The 13,869-nt window shown below is 39.8% G+C and overlaps 1 protein-coding gene across 1 annotated transcript in view; it reads right to left on the bottom strand.

The window, feature by feature from the left end:
- The window catches only part of TMEM241 (transmembrane protein 241), an 85,078-nt gene that overhangs the window by 31,475 nt on the left and 39,734 nt on the right, over nucleotides 1-13,869 (bottom strand). Inside the window, exons 11-13 of the mRNA XM_069957697.1 lie at nucleotides 9,663-9,697; nucleotides 6,544-6,613; nucleotides 5,559-5,652 (exon numbers count right to left, since the gene is read on the bottom strand). Of these exons, the coding sequence (XP_069813798.1) occupies nucleotides 5,559-5,652; nucleotides 6,544-6,613; nucleotides 9,663-9,697 (199 nt within the window). The remainder of the gene's footprint in view (nucleotides 1-5,558; nucleotides 5,653-6,543; nucleotides 6,614-9,662; nucleotides 9,698-13,869) is intronic.

Genomic DNA, 13,869 nt, shown 5'->3' with positions numbered 1-13,869 from the left:
AGTCGTTACGATTAAAACGATATATAACATGTATAACTTATATTGTATCTGATGGCCTGTAAAAAATTAAAACCATTGTTTACAAATATACGTTCCTTAAAATCGCTCTATTCCCAGGCTGCAAACGGTAATCGGATGCAACTGTCAACTTTGACAGCTGCATCCGATTACTGTATTAGCGGGCACGGCGATCGGACCGTGCCCGCTAATACCTGCGTTCCCGGGCTACAAGCGGCACCCGGGACCGCCGCGGTTCAGAGCGCGGCCGCCGCACGGCTCTGCTCTGAACATCCTTAGCGACCGCAGGGCGTAAATATACGCCCGCGGTCGTTAAGGGGTTAAAAATAATGACTATGTAAATATTGTTAGGGCTTGCTCTGGGGTTACCATGGTTACAGCTGTTCTGTGCATGGACATCCTGTCATGAGATCATAGGGGGACATTTTTCAAAGGGTGTAAAATATAGACTGGTGTAAACTCTCCACAGTAACCAATCACAGCTCAGCTTTCAGTTCTGGTAAAATGAAAGAGGAACTGTGATTGGTTGCTGTGGGCATTTTACATCAGTCTATATTTCACACCTTTTGATAAATTTGGGCCATAGCAATAGTGATATGGTCACCTACCTTACTCTATGTGTAGTTCTCTGCACCATCCACAAACCTAGATGCTGTACATACAATAAATACCTGTATAAAACTTGTCTGTGTCTTCTTTCTGCTCTAAAATCGCTTTCTTTTATCGGTGGACAGTGTCACCACAGTGCTCACAACAGTTTGCTCTCTCTCCAGCTGAGAGATGGAGCCCAACTGCTGTGAAGTCCCACCTAGTAGACACTTTTAACCGATGAAATGAGGCAAATGTAAGGAAGGCTAACAGTATCACTTTAAAAAGACACCTGCGGCCCTCTAGCTGCTGCAAACTACAATTCCCATCATGCCTGGACAGCCACAGCTTTGATGGGAATCGTAGTTTTGCAACAGCTGGATGGCTGCAGATTCTCTTTTCCTGGTATAAAGGGTACTCTGGGGAACAAATGTTTTTAAAATCGACTGGAGTAAGAAAGTTGTATAGATTTGTAAATGACTACTATTTAACCCTTAGGCGACCCTGGACATACCCGTACGTCCAGGGGCGCCTACACGTGCTCAGAGCGAGGCCGCGCGGCGGCCGCGCTCTGAGCCACCGCGGTCCCGGGTGCCGCTCTTAGCCCGGGGCAGCGGCTATTAGCGGGCACAATCCGATCGCCGTGCCCGCTAATAAAGTAATCGGATGCAGCTGTCAAAGTTGACAGCTGTATCCAATTACTTGAATGCAGCCATCCCTGGTGTCTAGTGGGGTGGATCGCTGCCACCGGGATTGCTGCCACCGGGCTCAGCGTCGTTATGGCGCCGATCCCGGCTCGGCACTCGATTGCTTCCGGGTGCAGCAGCCGGAAGCAATCAATGTGCCTATCTCATCGATCTATGCTGCATATCTATGCAGCATAGATCGCAATGAGAGATCAGTGTGCTTATACTAGAAGTCCCCCAGGGGGGCTTCTAGTATAAGTGTAAAAGTAAAAAAAAAAAAAAAAAAAAAAAAAAAAAAAGTGTTATTAATAAAAAGCCCCCTCCCCTTATAAAAGTTTGAATCACCCCCCTTTTCACGTTTTTAAATAAAAATAAATGAATAAACAAACATGTTTGGTATCGCTGCGTGCGTAATCGCCCAAACTATTATTTATCACATTCCTGATCTCAGACGGTAAATGGCGTAAGCGTAAAAAAAATCTTAAAGTGTAAAATTGCGCATTTTTGGTCGCATCAAATCCAGAAAAGTTGTAATAAAAAGCGATCAAAAAGTCGCATATGCGCAATCAAGGCATCAATAGAAAGAACACTTCATGGCGCAAAAAATGACACCTCACACAGCCCCATAGACCAAATGATAAAAGCGCTATAAGCCTGGGAATAGAGCGATTTTAAGGAACATATATTTGTTAACAATGGTTTTAATTTTTTACAGGCCATCAGATACATTGAAAGTTATACATGTTACATATCGTTGAAATCATAACGACTTGAGGAACATATATAACAAGTTAGTTTTACATCAGGGCGAACTGCCTAAAAACAAAAAAAAAAAACAAATAAAAGAAATGTGGGTTTTTTTCAATTTCACCACACATTGAATTTTTTTCTGGTTTCACAGTGTACTTTATGAAAAAAATCAGTCTGTCTTTGCAAAGTGCAATTAGTGGCGCAAAAAATTAGGGCTCATGTGGGTCTCTAGGTGAAAAAAATGCAAGTGCTATGGCCTTTTAAGCACAAGGAGGAAAAAACAAAAAAGCAAAAATTGATATTGGCCCGGTCCTCTAAGGATTAAAGTGATACTGTCACTACCTTACTCTGGCTTCATTTCATTGGTGGACAGGGTCACCTAGGCGGAGCTGCATAGCAGTCAGGCCCCATCTCCCAGCTGGGTAGGGGGCCCAACAGCTGTAAAGCCCTGCCTAGGTAACACTGTGCAAAGCTGAAATAATTTTAGAGCAGAAATAAGACACAGACAAATTTTATACGATATAAATCAAATCTGAAGCATCTAAGGTTTTGGATGGTGCTGAGAACCATCCACAGAGTTGTATAAAGATATAACACCACTTCCTGCAGGACATACAGCGGCTGATAAGCACTAGAATACTAGAAGAGTATTTTTTTTTTAATTATAAGCAATTGACAAATCTGTATAACTTCCTGATATCAGCTGATTCAAAGTTATTTTTTGTTCTCCGGAAAAGGATAAATGCCAAACAGAGCTCAAGCAGTGATGTACACAATGGGACATTTACCAAGACTGGCGTAAATAAAGCCCTATCCCCATTTTCCCAGCCGGAGACGCATGCCTCTAAAGCAGACTTAACCCGTGCCTCTTAAGCAGGTATAGATGTCAAATATATTGTTCAATAGTCAAATATATTGTTCAATAGTCTTTTTCCATTATACTATCCAAATCAAATAGTCTTGAAATACATTCTCACCACTAGGTTTAAAACTAAGGCTGGGTTAACACTGCGTTTTTGCAGTCTGTTTTTTAAATCTGTTTATTTTGCAAAAAACGGATGAAAAACGGATTGCAAAAAACGGATGCATTCGTGTGCATCCGTTTTGATCCGTTTTGATCCGTTTTTCCATTGACTCCCATTTAAAAAAAAAAACTGATCAAAATGGATCCGTTTTTTTTTGACGGACACAAAAACGTTGCTGACACTATTTTTTTGTCCGCTAAAAAAAAAAAACACGGATCCGTTAAACGGATGCTGAAAACGTAGTGTAAACCCAGCCTAAGCTTTTTTCCCATTTCCCATCAGTGCCCTTCTTATGTATTATATATTATGTACCATTATATATAGATAACAGAGGTACATACAATAGCTTACCGTTCTCCTCCCTGTTGAGTGACCTCTATAAAAGGTCACTGAGCAAGCCCAAATGCCTTTTTTCATTCATATGAATTAGGACAATTCCTGTCACTTTTGCCTGTGGCCCATTGGGCTTGATCTAAAATATCACTAAAAGATGGCAGCCCTTATAATAGTGTGCAAAAAAAAAAAAAAAAATTACAAATCACAAAATATAAAGCAGATTAGAATAAAGATAGAACATCTTCAAGTATCTAAGTTTTGAGGAGTTAACAAAAATCTAGGTGATGCATTTTATTTAAATAAGCACTATCATTACCAATACATAATTGTGTGGGGGAAGTGATATACTACATCTTTGCCATTTACTTTATATTTATTTACAGTGGTACCTTGGTTTAAGAGTAACTTGGATTAAGAGCATTTTGGTTTAAGAGCTCACAGTTTTTCAAAATTGTGACTTGGTTTAAGAGCATTGCTTTGGTTTAAGAGCTCCTTGGGTGCTCCTTGGGTGGGAGCACGAGTGGAGGAGGGGCATGACCTGCACAGGGTGGTCTGCAGAACTGTACTCTGGCCCAGGAAGTCTCCCTCACCTTCCAAATCATTGCAGATCCACTTTGGGGTGGGGCTTGCATCAGAGGGCAGGACTTCATAGCTGTAACCCCTCTCTCCCTGGACAGAGAGTGCTTCATGTATGTGCCCACATCTGCCCTGCTCATTCCTTCATGCTCCCTGCAGTCTCTGTCAGTCCTTGTGTTTCCCATCCTCTCCATTATGGGGGATCTGCAGTTCCATCCTGTATCTACAAACTGCTGCTGTGTTCTTTAGGTTTCAGCACTTACTATACATTATACACCACATGCTGATTGTTATACTGTACAGTTACTTATAATATCACATGCAGCTGTTTCTAAATCTTTGTTTCATTAGTTTTACTTGTTATTCAGATTTAAAAATAAATAAATAAAAATATTTTAGGTGTGGAACCAATTCTCTGCATTTCAATGATTTCTTATGGGAACATTTGCTTTGGTTTAAGAGTGGATTTGGATTACAAGCACGGTCCCGAAACACATAACGCGCGTAATCCAAGGCACCACTGTATTTGCTTTCTATAAAAAAAAACAATGCTATTAAATCAGCCAATAGGTGTCTTATGTGCTGAAAACTGCATTTAAAACAGCAAATGTAGGAAGTGATGTCAGTTGTTCCGGCAGCTTTACATGCCCCAGTACAGTTGAGGAATCCAATTGATCCAAGAGCCTGCCCACCAGCTCAGAGTGAAACGCTGCTGTGTCAGAACAGTAGCGCAAAGATTTAAACAGTTTTGGAGCTCCCAGGACCATAACTAACAATGACACTGGTCCATTCCCCTTAGGGTACTATTACACGAGGCCATTTTATGACGATCAACGATCTTAAACGACCACTATAGCGAATGACCTGCAATCGTTCACCCAATTACACGGAACGATGATCGTTACTGCTTTCGTCCTGTCGTCGCCACTGCGTTCCACCGCTACTGCGAACGGCCAAACAACGTCTTATTACATGTGAGCGATTTGCAAATGATCAATGATAAAAATAGGTCCAAAGTCTATTAAACGACCAACAATTTCTCATTGGTCGTTTAACAGTTGTCTGCTATTACACTAAACGATTATCGTTCAAATCCGAACGATTTAACGATTTTTAAACGATAATTGTTCCGTCTAATAAAGTCTCTACCTAAAACTTTGTAAAAACTACAAGATAAGTGTAAGAATCTCATACAACGGGGGCCCACAAAATTACTAGGATATAAATGTAATTTAATCTAATCTGATAATAAGAAAAACATGTCCATTGCTGTCATGTTGCAATAATATTTTCCCCATTCAATTTAATTAAAAATAAAACTGTATTTATGTGTCATAGGAGCAATACTTAAAGGGCATCTCAGAAAAAAAAAAGTCTATAGAAAAGTAAAATACTGGCATCACATGTCAAAACATCACCATACGCAGATCAACATGACCTGTGCCATACTTATGTTTCTATAATTTATACACAATCATCCAGGTGTAAGATCTGGTTACTGTATACAGTCATGTGTGCTGAAATCCAGCCAACCTGGCATGTACTTACAATATCACAATAATTTTGGCAGGTGCCTTACCTTAGCAAGAAAACCCCATGAAAGATGATGTGCAGGAGAGAGACTACTCCTTAACTTCACAGACAGTAACATCAGCAGAAACCCAAAAATTCCACTGAAAGTAAGAAAAAAATGGGATATATTTAGCTACTTATAGGACATTAGAGAATAAGTCTTTATTTTATAGGCTTATGAATAGAATTGCTCTACTACACAATGGACAGGGTGGTCAACTTTTGTTCAACCTTTGCCAAAACAAATTCAGCTAAATGTTTATGGTGAATAGTGACTAGGAACAACGATCTGACCATGAACTCAGCTCCTTGCCCAGGAGAATGAGTAACATTATCTTCCATTGTATGCCTTTGACCCCAGGTTAATACATTTGGAATGTATGATACCCTGACAATGATCCATTTTAACAATCCTTTTCTATGTTTGGAAGCAGAAGAAAGTAATAGTTTTCAGCTATTCCACAATGCAAATCTAAATATAAATTGTTTAACAAAGGACCCATAAGTGTTCCAAAATTAATGCAAAAAGTTATAGCACTGTACTCAGTAAAGTGTACAGCTATAATTCATCTGTGCAATGTACCCCTCACACCACAGAGGATTCTGCTGAATAATGGACAGACTATAAATGCTGAAAATCTTAGATCTCCAATAGACTACCCTTAATGTGACACTCCTTGGTATTTGATGTAGGCAGTGTCGGACTGGCCCCCAGAGGACCGGAGGGCCCCCAGCTTTGAACCTGCACTAACAATGACTAACATGTGGTTTATCACTTCTTTGGCGGGCCCCAGATATCCCAGTCCGACACTGGATGTAAGATTATGGCCGCAGTCACATCAGGGCTATATAGCAAAGTTTTGCAGGAATAATTTTGCACAACTGTGGGAAACCACTGGTGTTTTGCATCAATACTAGGAAAAGCACTGTAAGTACAACTTCTCTATGAATAAAAATCAACTTTATAAAATCTGCCTCCATAGTCAGATTACCTGGCACAACATCCACTGTGAAACGTATGGAAATAAAGGAAAGGAAATTCCAGGACACTGATGAGGTCACCTGCAAAGAGCACAGATTTATATAAAGACAGCATAAAAACTAATGGCACGCATTATATAGCAGCCTATGCCAGTCATAAACCATACCACCATATTGCTGCACATGACCGCAAGGAACAATTTAGTGGACACCTCTCTGCTGGAAATCAGAGGGAAACCAACTAATGTATATACATAACACATATGCAAGGTTTGCAATGTTTTTGGGGTGGGAGCAGCCAGTGGACGCCTAGACATTCAATTACTATTGGTATTACACTTTATGAAGCATTTCTTTATGTTCGTTTATTATGGACTTTATTATGGACTTATTATGCACTGCTAGGTTTCTATGTATTACTTCTAGCACTTTGCTCTCTTACTGATATATGATTCATCCTATGATTTCACTGTGTCCATATCTATTTATTTACTTATTTATTTGCGTCCATCTGTTGCTGTCCCCTCTTGTATGTTCGCTGTTTTTAAACATTCTTTCAGCCCTGGTTCATAGTTTATTTATTAATCATGAATTGTCGTATTATTGTGTTTTTAATAATAAAATTTATACAAGTTGTAATATATTAGAGGTTCAGTTGTTTCTCTATCGGTCTTAAATGCATATACATTAATTTATTTTCCATGGCTTTCTTTGTTCCTATGTATTCCACGGAGCTGGGCTCAATGCTCAGCAGTTTTTATAAGTTCTACAGAAAATAAATGGACCAATGGCCACTCATGTGCTCTGCTTCTCCATTCAGAGGACAGTTGCCATCCATTTTCAGGATCAGTGGGGGTCCTTCATTCCGCTAGTTTTCCACTATCCTATTTTTTTTTTTTTTTTGTAAGGCACTGAAACAAAGGCACTGAACTTTGCCTTCATATCAGGCTTCAGAGATTACACATTAATTGTAGCTTCACACGTACCAGATCCGCAGCGGATTTCAAGCTGCGATTTGCATCTAAATCCGCTTCAGATCCTGGTATAGTGAAGTTTTATGGGGGTCACAAACCCGCAGTGGAATTTTCATTCCGCTGCAGATACGTGACCTGGCCTTTTTAACCCCCGGTTGCCCGCAGCATACATTACCTGCTAAGTGCCGCGGCTGTGTGAAGCTCCCGGCTCCCCTCGCTCCTCATCAGTCAATCAGTGCTGCCGTGCACTGATTGGCTGATGAGGAGTGAGGAGAACCAGAAGCCTCACACAGCCGCGGCACCGAGCAGGTAATGTATACTGTGGTCCCGGGCTGCAGGCAGCTGGGGTTAAAGGGGCCGGGTCACATATCTGCAGAGGAATGAAAATAGGCCTTCACTATACCAGGATCTGCAGTAGATTTCGATGCAAACTCGCAGTGTGAAATCTGCTGCAGATCTGGTATGTGTGAAGGCACCCTAAAGGAAAGCTGTATATTCAGGATGCTTTAAGGGGGTTTTCTGGGTACAACTGATTTATAGCCTAATCCCAAAAAATGGCATCAATAGCTAATCTGTGAGGTGCCAAAACCTTTGTCGATCAGCTGTTCAGCAGAGCCACTGTGCCTGAATGTGCACTGTGAATGGAGCCAGAAGCCCCAGCTCCATTTAGTGGTAGTGACCATGCTCAGACGACATGGCATTCACTCCTAAAACATTCTCCCTATTTGCTGTGTAGATCCCTACCTAAGCTAAGACTTCTGACACCTTCAAGATTGCTTTGCGATTACACATGGTTATATAGTAATGGGAGCATAATCATCTCTGCATCTATGGATTATCAATACAAAATAAAAATGTATCAATACACAGTACCAGTGAAGTGTGTAGGTAGCAGTTCTAAAACACACTCCACTTGTAAAATGGAATAGGATTGGTCACTATAATCAACACTCTTTCTTGTTAAAGCCAAAAACATCCCTGTTTTGTAGTTGAATGTTTGTAAGGAATTATTTCATCAGGTCTGTCTGCCTTTAGGTGACGGTTGACCTTCTATAACTTGAGATTCGTTTGATACTTTGAGGACAGTTTATTCAGGAAACCTTTTTTCCTCTTTTTTAAACTGATGATTTCCTGTCTTAATCAGGAAAGTTACAAAACACTTCAAGTTCCCCTTGAATATAACATTAAACTCTCTCTCTAATATATATATATATATATATATATATATATATATATATATATATATATATATATATATATATATATATATATATATATATATATTAAAATCACAAAAATAAAAAAATAAAAATCTCATAAAAACCACATCCTCAAGTAGCCTGGTACAATGAGCTGACTCTACATAAAAATCCACATAAAGAATTGTAGCCAGCTAGAAGAGAACATATGATTCTGACTACAATGCTAAATGTTTGTGAAATATTCAGATTCCTCCCTTTTGGCAGGAGCCAAGGTCTGATGGGGAGTATCTGCTAGGATGTTGAAAGGAAATTTACCATGCTATGGTTATGGTAGGTGTAAGGGGTTATGCCAACACCAATAATTTTTCTGTTCTCAAAACATCCAATGATATTTTTAATAGAAAAAGTATGGTTAATGTTGGTGAAATCTTTCCATACACCATTACAGGATCATACATAAATCACTTTAAGGAAATAATGGGGATGAGGATTTCCTAAAGCCCCCATACAGTTAAATATAGAGAGCTGCACATATGCGATGCCACCTCTCCATTCAATCTCTGCCTAGATGTAGTGGTTGGTAACTACCTCACCAAGATAAACACAGATCAGTGTACCTCAGCTCTCACAAGAAGCAGGGTACACAAAAAAAAAGTCTGCTTAGACCTTGTTTGAAACAACAAAAAAAAATGGTGGAAAATTAGGTTATTAGAGATGACTGCAACTGGAGCATGCTCAAGTCCGATCATTCGGCATTTAAATACCAGTGACTGATGTTGGATGCAGCCCTAGGGAGTATGGGAAAACATGGATACGGCCTATGGCCGTAACCATATTTTTCTGGACTCCTTAGGGCTGCATTCAACTTCTTAAGGCACCGGTATTTAAATGCCGAACGATCAGACTTGAGCATGCTTGAGTTGTTCTCATATCTAGAGGTTATTCTTTACTTACCAGTAGGGTGTGAAGCAAAGGCCAAAAGTAAAACACTGAAAAACATACAAAAAGAAAAATCAAACAGACTGCTCACAGTGGAAACAATGGCCTAGATTTACTACACAGAAAGTGAACACCTTTTGTAGGATTTTTTTTTTTTCCCTTTTCAAGTGTTTTGAATTCTCTTGACAGATAATCAACAATATAAATTATTACTTTTTGTTAAAGTAACAAAATTAATCCTTGATGAAGGGGTAACGCATATAGTCCAAATAAAAAAAGGGTGAGGAAGACCCCACTCTGTGTCTGGGGGGGGGGGGGTCTCACTTGAGTTGCCTCCACATACTATTACATCTTCCCTATGGGCTGGAACTTAGGAACTGCAGACTAGTATGGCAGCACCCAGAACAAAATCATAGGAAAATCACTATTCTGACAGATCATGCTAATACAGCCCCTAGCACTTTTCCCAAATTGACTGCCTGTGTTATACCATGTTATACTTAGCAAACATACTTTGATAAATTCCTGCGCTGTATGTAAAGTCATCTAGGCATTTCCTCTGGCCAAAGAAGTCATGGTCCCGGGGTTGGCCATTGCTCCAACAATTATACAGCTATGTGAATCAAACTACATTTGCCGTGTACAGTAGAGCAAGCAGGGACACAGGCAATAGATATATGGTGGGGAAGGGTGTATTAGTATGGTTTGTCAGCATAATAGCTTTTTTTTGGGTGATAGGGGGGGAAATTTACCAAACATGGTGTAAAGTGAAACTAGCTCAGTTGCCCCTAGCAACCAATCAGATTCCACTTTACATTCCTCACAGACTCATGAAAGTGGATTCTGATTGGTTGCTAGGGGCAACTGGGCCTGTTTCACTTTACACCATGTTTGATAAATCTCCCCCATAGTTTGTGGCCCTTACCTGCTTCATAGTAACACTTTCAGAAAAAAAGAGAAAAGCTCTATAAAACATGTCCTAAGTAAAAGGCTACTAAAACAGCCACTATGTAACAATTTACACAGCTTATATAATTTTCAAGAACAATATATAACACGTAAAGTCAAAGCCTAAGAGTAAGATGTTATTTATCACTTCAATTCCTTATGCTGGAGGGTAGAGAAAATTAGACATCACTCCAAAAATAGATGAGCTTACTTATGCAGAAATGTAAATTATTTATGAGCAGGAGACTGAAACCTCTAGAAGAAACCCTTCTATAATGTATTAAAGCAAACTGCAGTCTGGCTAAAGCATGCACAGCACATATCTGGAGGAACCTTAAGTGACTTTATAAGAAATCTGGAGACCAACAAAAAAAAACAAACCTCCTCCAACGATGTGTTTGTCTGCCACAGTCGATTGGTGCTCTAAACCTCCTGGAGGGAGATGGACAAGGTGTAACAAGCCAGAGTTTATAATGGGGACTCTGCAGCAGCGGTTTCCACCTTGCTCCACAGGAGGTTCTGGGAAAGTAAACCTACACTCACCGTAGAATAATTGACACTGTATACAGAGACCTAAACCAAGTAAATTGTGGAGAAAACAAATTGTGTGGAATTATTTTGTCAGCACCTTTCTTAATATACAGACGTATAGAATTCATCCATGTATACATAGGTCAGTTAGCGCTACATTAGTCCTATATATACATTTGCGTGAGCACAGCAACTTACAGACAAGAATACACTAACTAACTATCAGGCTTTATGAGGGTGTGAGAACCTGTCACAAAGCAGCACAGTGCAAGTGCGGATGTCTACATGAGCGGCAGGATGAGGCTAATATGACTGGGCAGTGTGCACCAGGTGTGCATGGCTTCTAATAACAGAAGAAAAAAAGAAAATATATAGGTCAGTTTCTGACTTGCCAGTTAGATTCCATTCACAGCTGCCCCACAAAAAAACAGAGGGAAAACCACAGCAAAAGATTTGGTTTTCTTTTATACAAAAAGTTCTAGGAACTGTTCCAAATAAATGAAGTAAATTGTAAGAAAATAAACACCCAGGACATAATACATTGTCCAACATAAGAAATCTTATGGGCAACGGAAGAATTTAGAGGGCTATACTAACAGACTCAAACTAAAAAGGTAATTTTAGAAAAAAAGAAAGACAAAAAGAGGGATTGGAGAAGATTGAGATGGTTCACTCCTGTACAAGCAATCTCTGGGTAAAGATGGGAGTAACCAAAAACCTACTAATCTTCCCTCCATTTAAAGTGAAACAATCAGCAGGTTAGAAGAATCTAACCTGCTGATATCTCCCTATAGTACATTGGGCACTGAGCATGAATGTAATTTTCTTACCTTAATCCTTGGAGTTATTTCTATCATAGTAGCAGTTTGATCCATATGCTAATTAGGTGTTTTGGCGCACTGGGGACTACCTACCCAGTGCAAAGATCACCCCCTGTCTGGCCCAGCCTGCCCCTTTTAATAAATATCAGCAGAGTGGGCCAACTGGGGGGCGGGCCGGACAGGGGCAGTAGTCAAAACACCTAATTAGAGGGTCCGATGCTGTAATTGAGGCTCCGGTCTAATAGAGGAGGTAGGCCCCGGGAATAGTGATCCGGAGCTCTGGAATGCTGCTCCAGGATCAGTGGCAGGCTCGGCATCGGCGGCAGTGATAGCCCTGGTACTACTTCCCCATTATCTGCTCATAGTATGAGCAGATGATGGGAAAGTAGTACAGAGCATATGTGTCGGCAGCGGGGGCCGGATAGGTGATGGGCATTGCCCTGGTACTACTCCCCCATCATCTGCTCATACTATGAGCAGATGATGGGGGAGTAGTACAGTGCATACAGTTTTACATTGACAGCCATTGATTCATATATATAGAAGTCAATGTTACTCATTGAACTCTATATATAGTGCGCCCCCTGCTGGACACTCCATTGGAATTACACCTGATTCGTGATGTCACGGTATTTCAGAGAATTTGAAGTCTCCATGATCTACCAAATTAAGGGAAATAGCAGTATATGTGCATTTCCCCATAATTAATGTACATTAGGAATTTGTCTAACTTTCCATAAGTAATAACATAATAAAAAATACTTTTGGTCGGAGTGGTCCTTTAAATAGTCACTGTTGTTAAAACTTTTAAAATCTAAATCAACAGTATAAAAGCAAGTTTACTATGTATATTCAAGTTTTCTGACTTTTTTCCTAAAAAAACCCAGAAAACAAAGTCCTGTGTAGCTCAGGCCACAGGAGAGAAGGCAAACATGTGACAGATAGACACATGGAGCCGTGACTCTCTGTACTGCCTGGGAATCCTGTGATTAGTCTGTTTTTTTCCACCAGCACAAGTCAGAAAATCTGCCTTCAGGAGACTGGACCTGAAATTCTGGTAAGTTCAGCTTTGTTTTACAGCATGATGATAAAAAAATGAATGTAAATTGCAAACTTGCTTTATATCACATCTACTGTTGATTTAGATTTTGAAATTTATAAAGACAGTGACACTTTAAGATAAATTTCCCATGGACAACAAAAATAATAATAATAATAATGCTTTTATTTGTATAGCGCACACAGATTCCGCAGCACTTCACCTATCTGTATGTTTTTGGGTGTGGGAGGAAACCGGAGTACCCGGAGGAAACCATGTAAACACGGAGAGGTTTATGGGTGATAAAGTTTTATTCTAGCTTTAACTAGGACATAACAGCACAAGAATAATTAACTGAGACACATTCATGGGTACAGTTATTCTGCAGAAAAGAACTAAGCTGAAGCTTCGTACATGTACTTCACCCTTTAACAAACAAGAATCACTTAGCTAAAATGTAAAATACCGATCCTAAACACGAGATCCTGTTGGAGGAGTTCTGAACGGTTTCCTTACTGATTATTATAATCCGACCACATTCCTGTGGTTCTCAGCAATCACACAGTCCGCCGTCCATTACAGCAAAATCCCTGCAAACCGATTCGACTGCTGTGATATCACCTCATAACTTCATACTACATGACTGCAAGGGCGGCCATTTAGCCAGAGACAGGAAACTGAGAGAAAACATTTATATAGGGTTGTATCAAACTTTTCTAGAAATTATTTCCCTTTAGGCATTTAGTAGTGTTGCAAAGTTTAAAATAACATGAACAGTAGGATGTAAAGAATCTTTGATATCTTACAGACTTAGGGCTCATTCACTTTTCCATATTATTGATCCATATGTATTCAGTTTTAATAACATTTCCATTTATTTTAT

This window comes from Dendropsophus ebraccatus, chromosome 2, assembly GCF_027789765.1.
Source record: "Dendropsophus ebraccatus isolate aDenEbr1 chromosome 2, aDenEbr1.pat, whole genome shotgun sequence".
Taxonomy (NCBI): Eukaryota; Metazoa; Chordata; class Amphibia; order Anura; family Hylidae; genus Dendropsophus; species Dendropsophus ebraccatus.
This window is presented reverse-complemented; position numbering and strand designations above follow the sequence as displayed.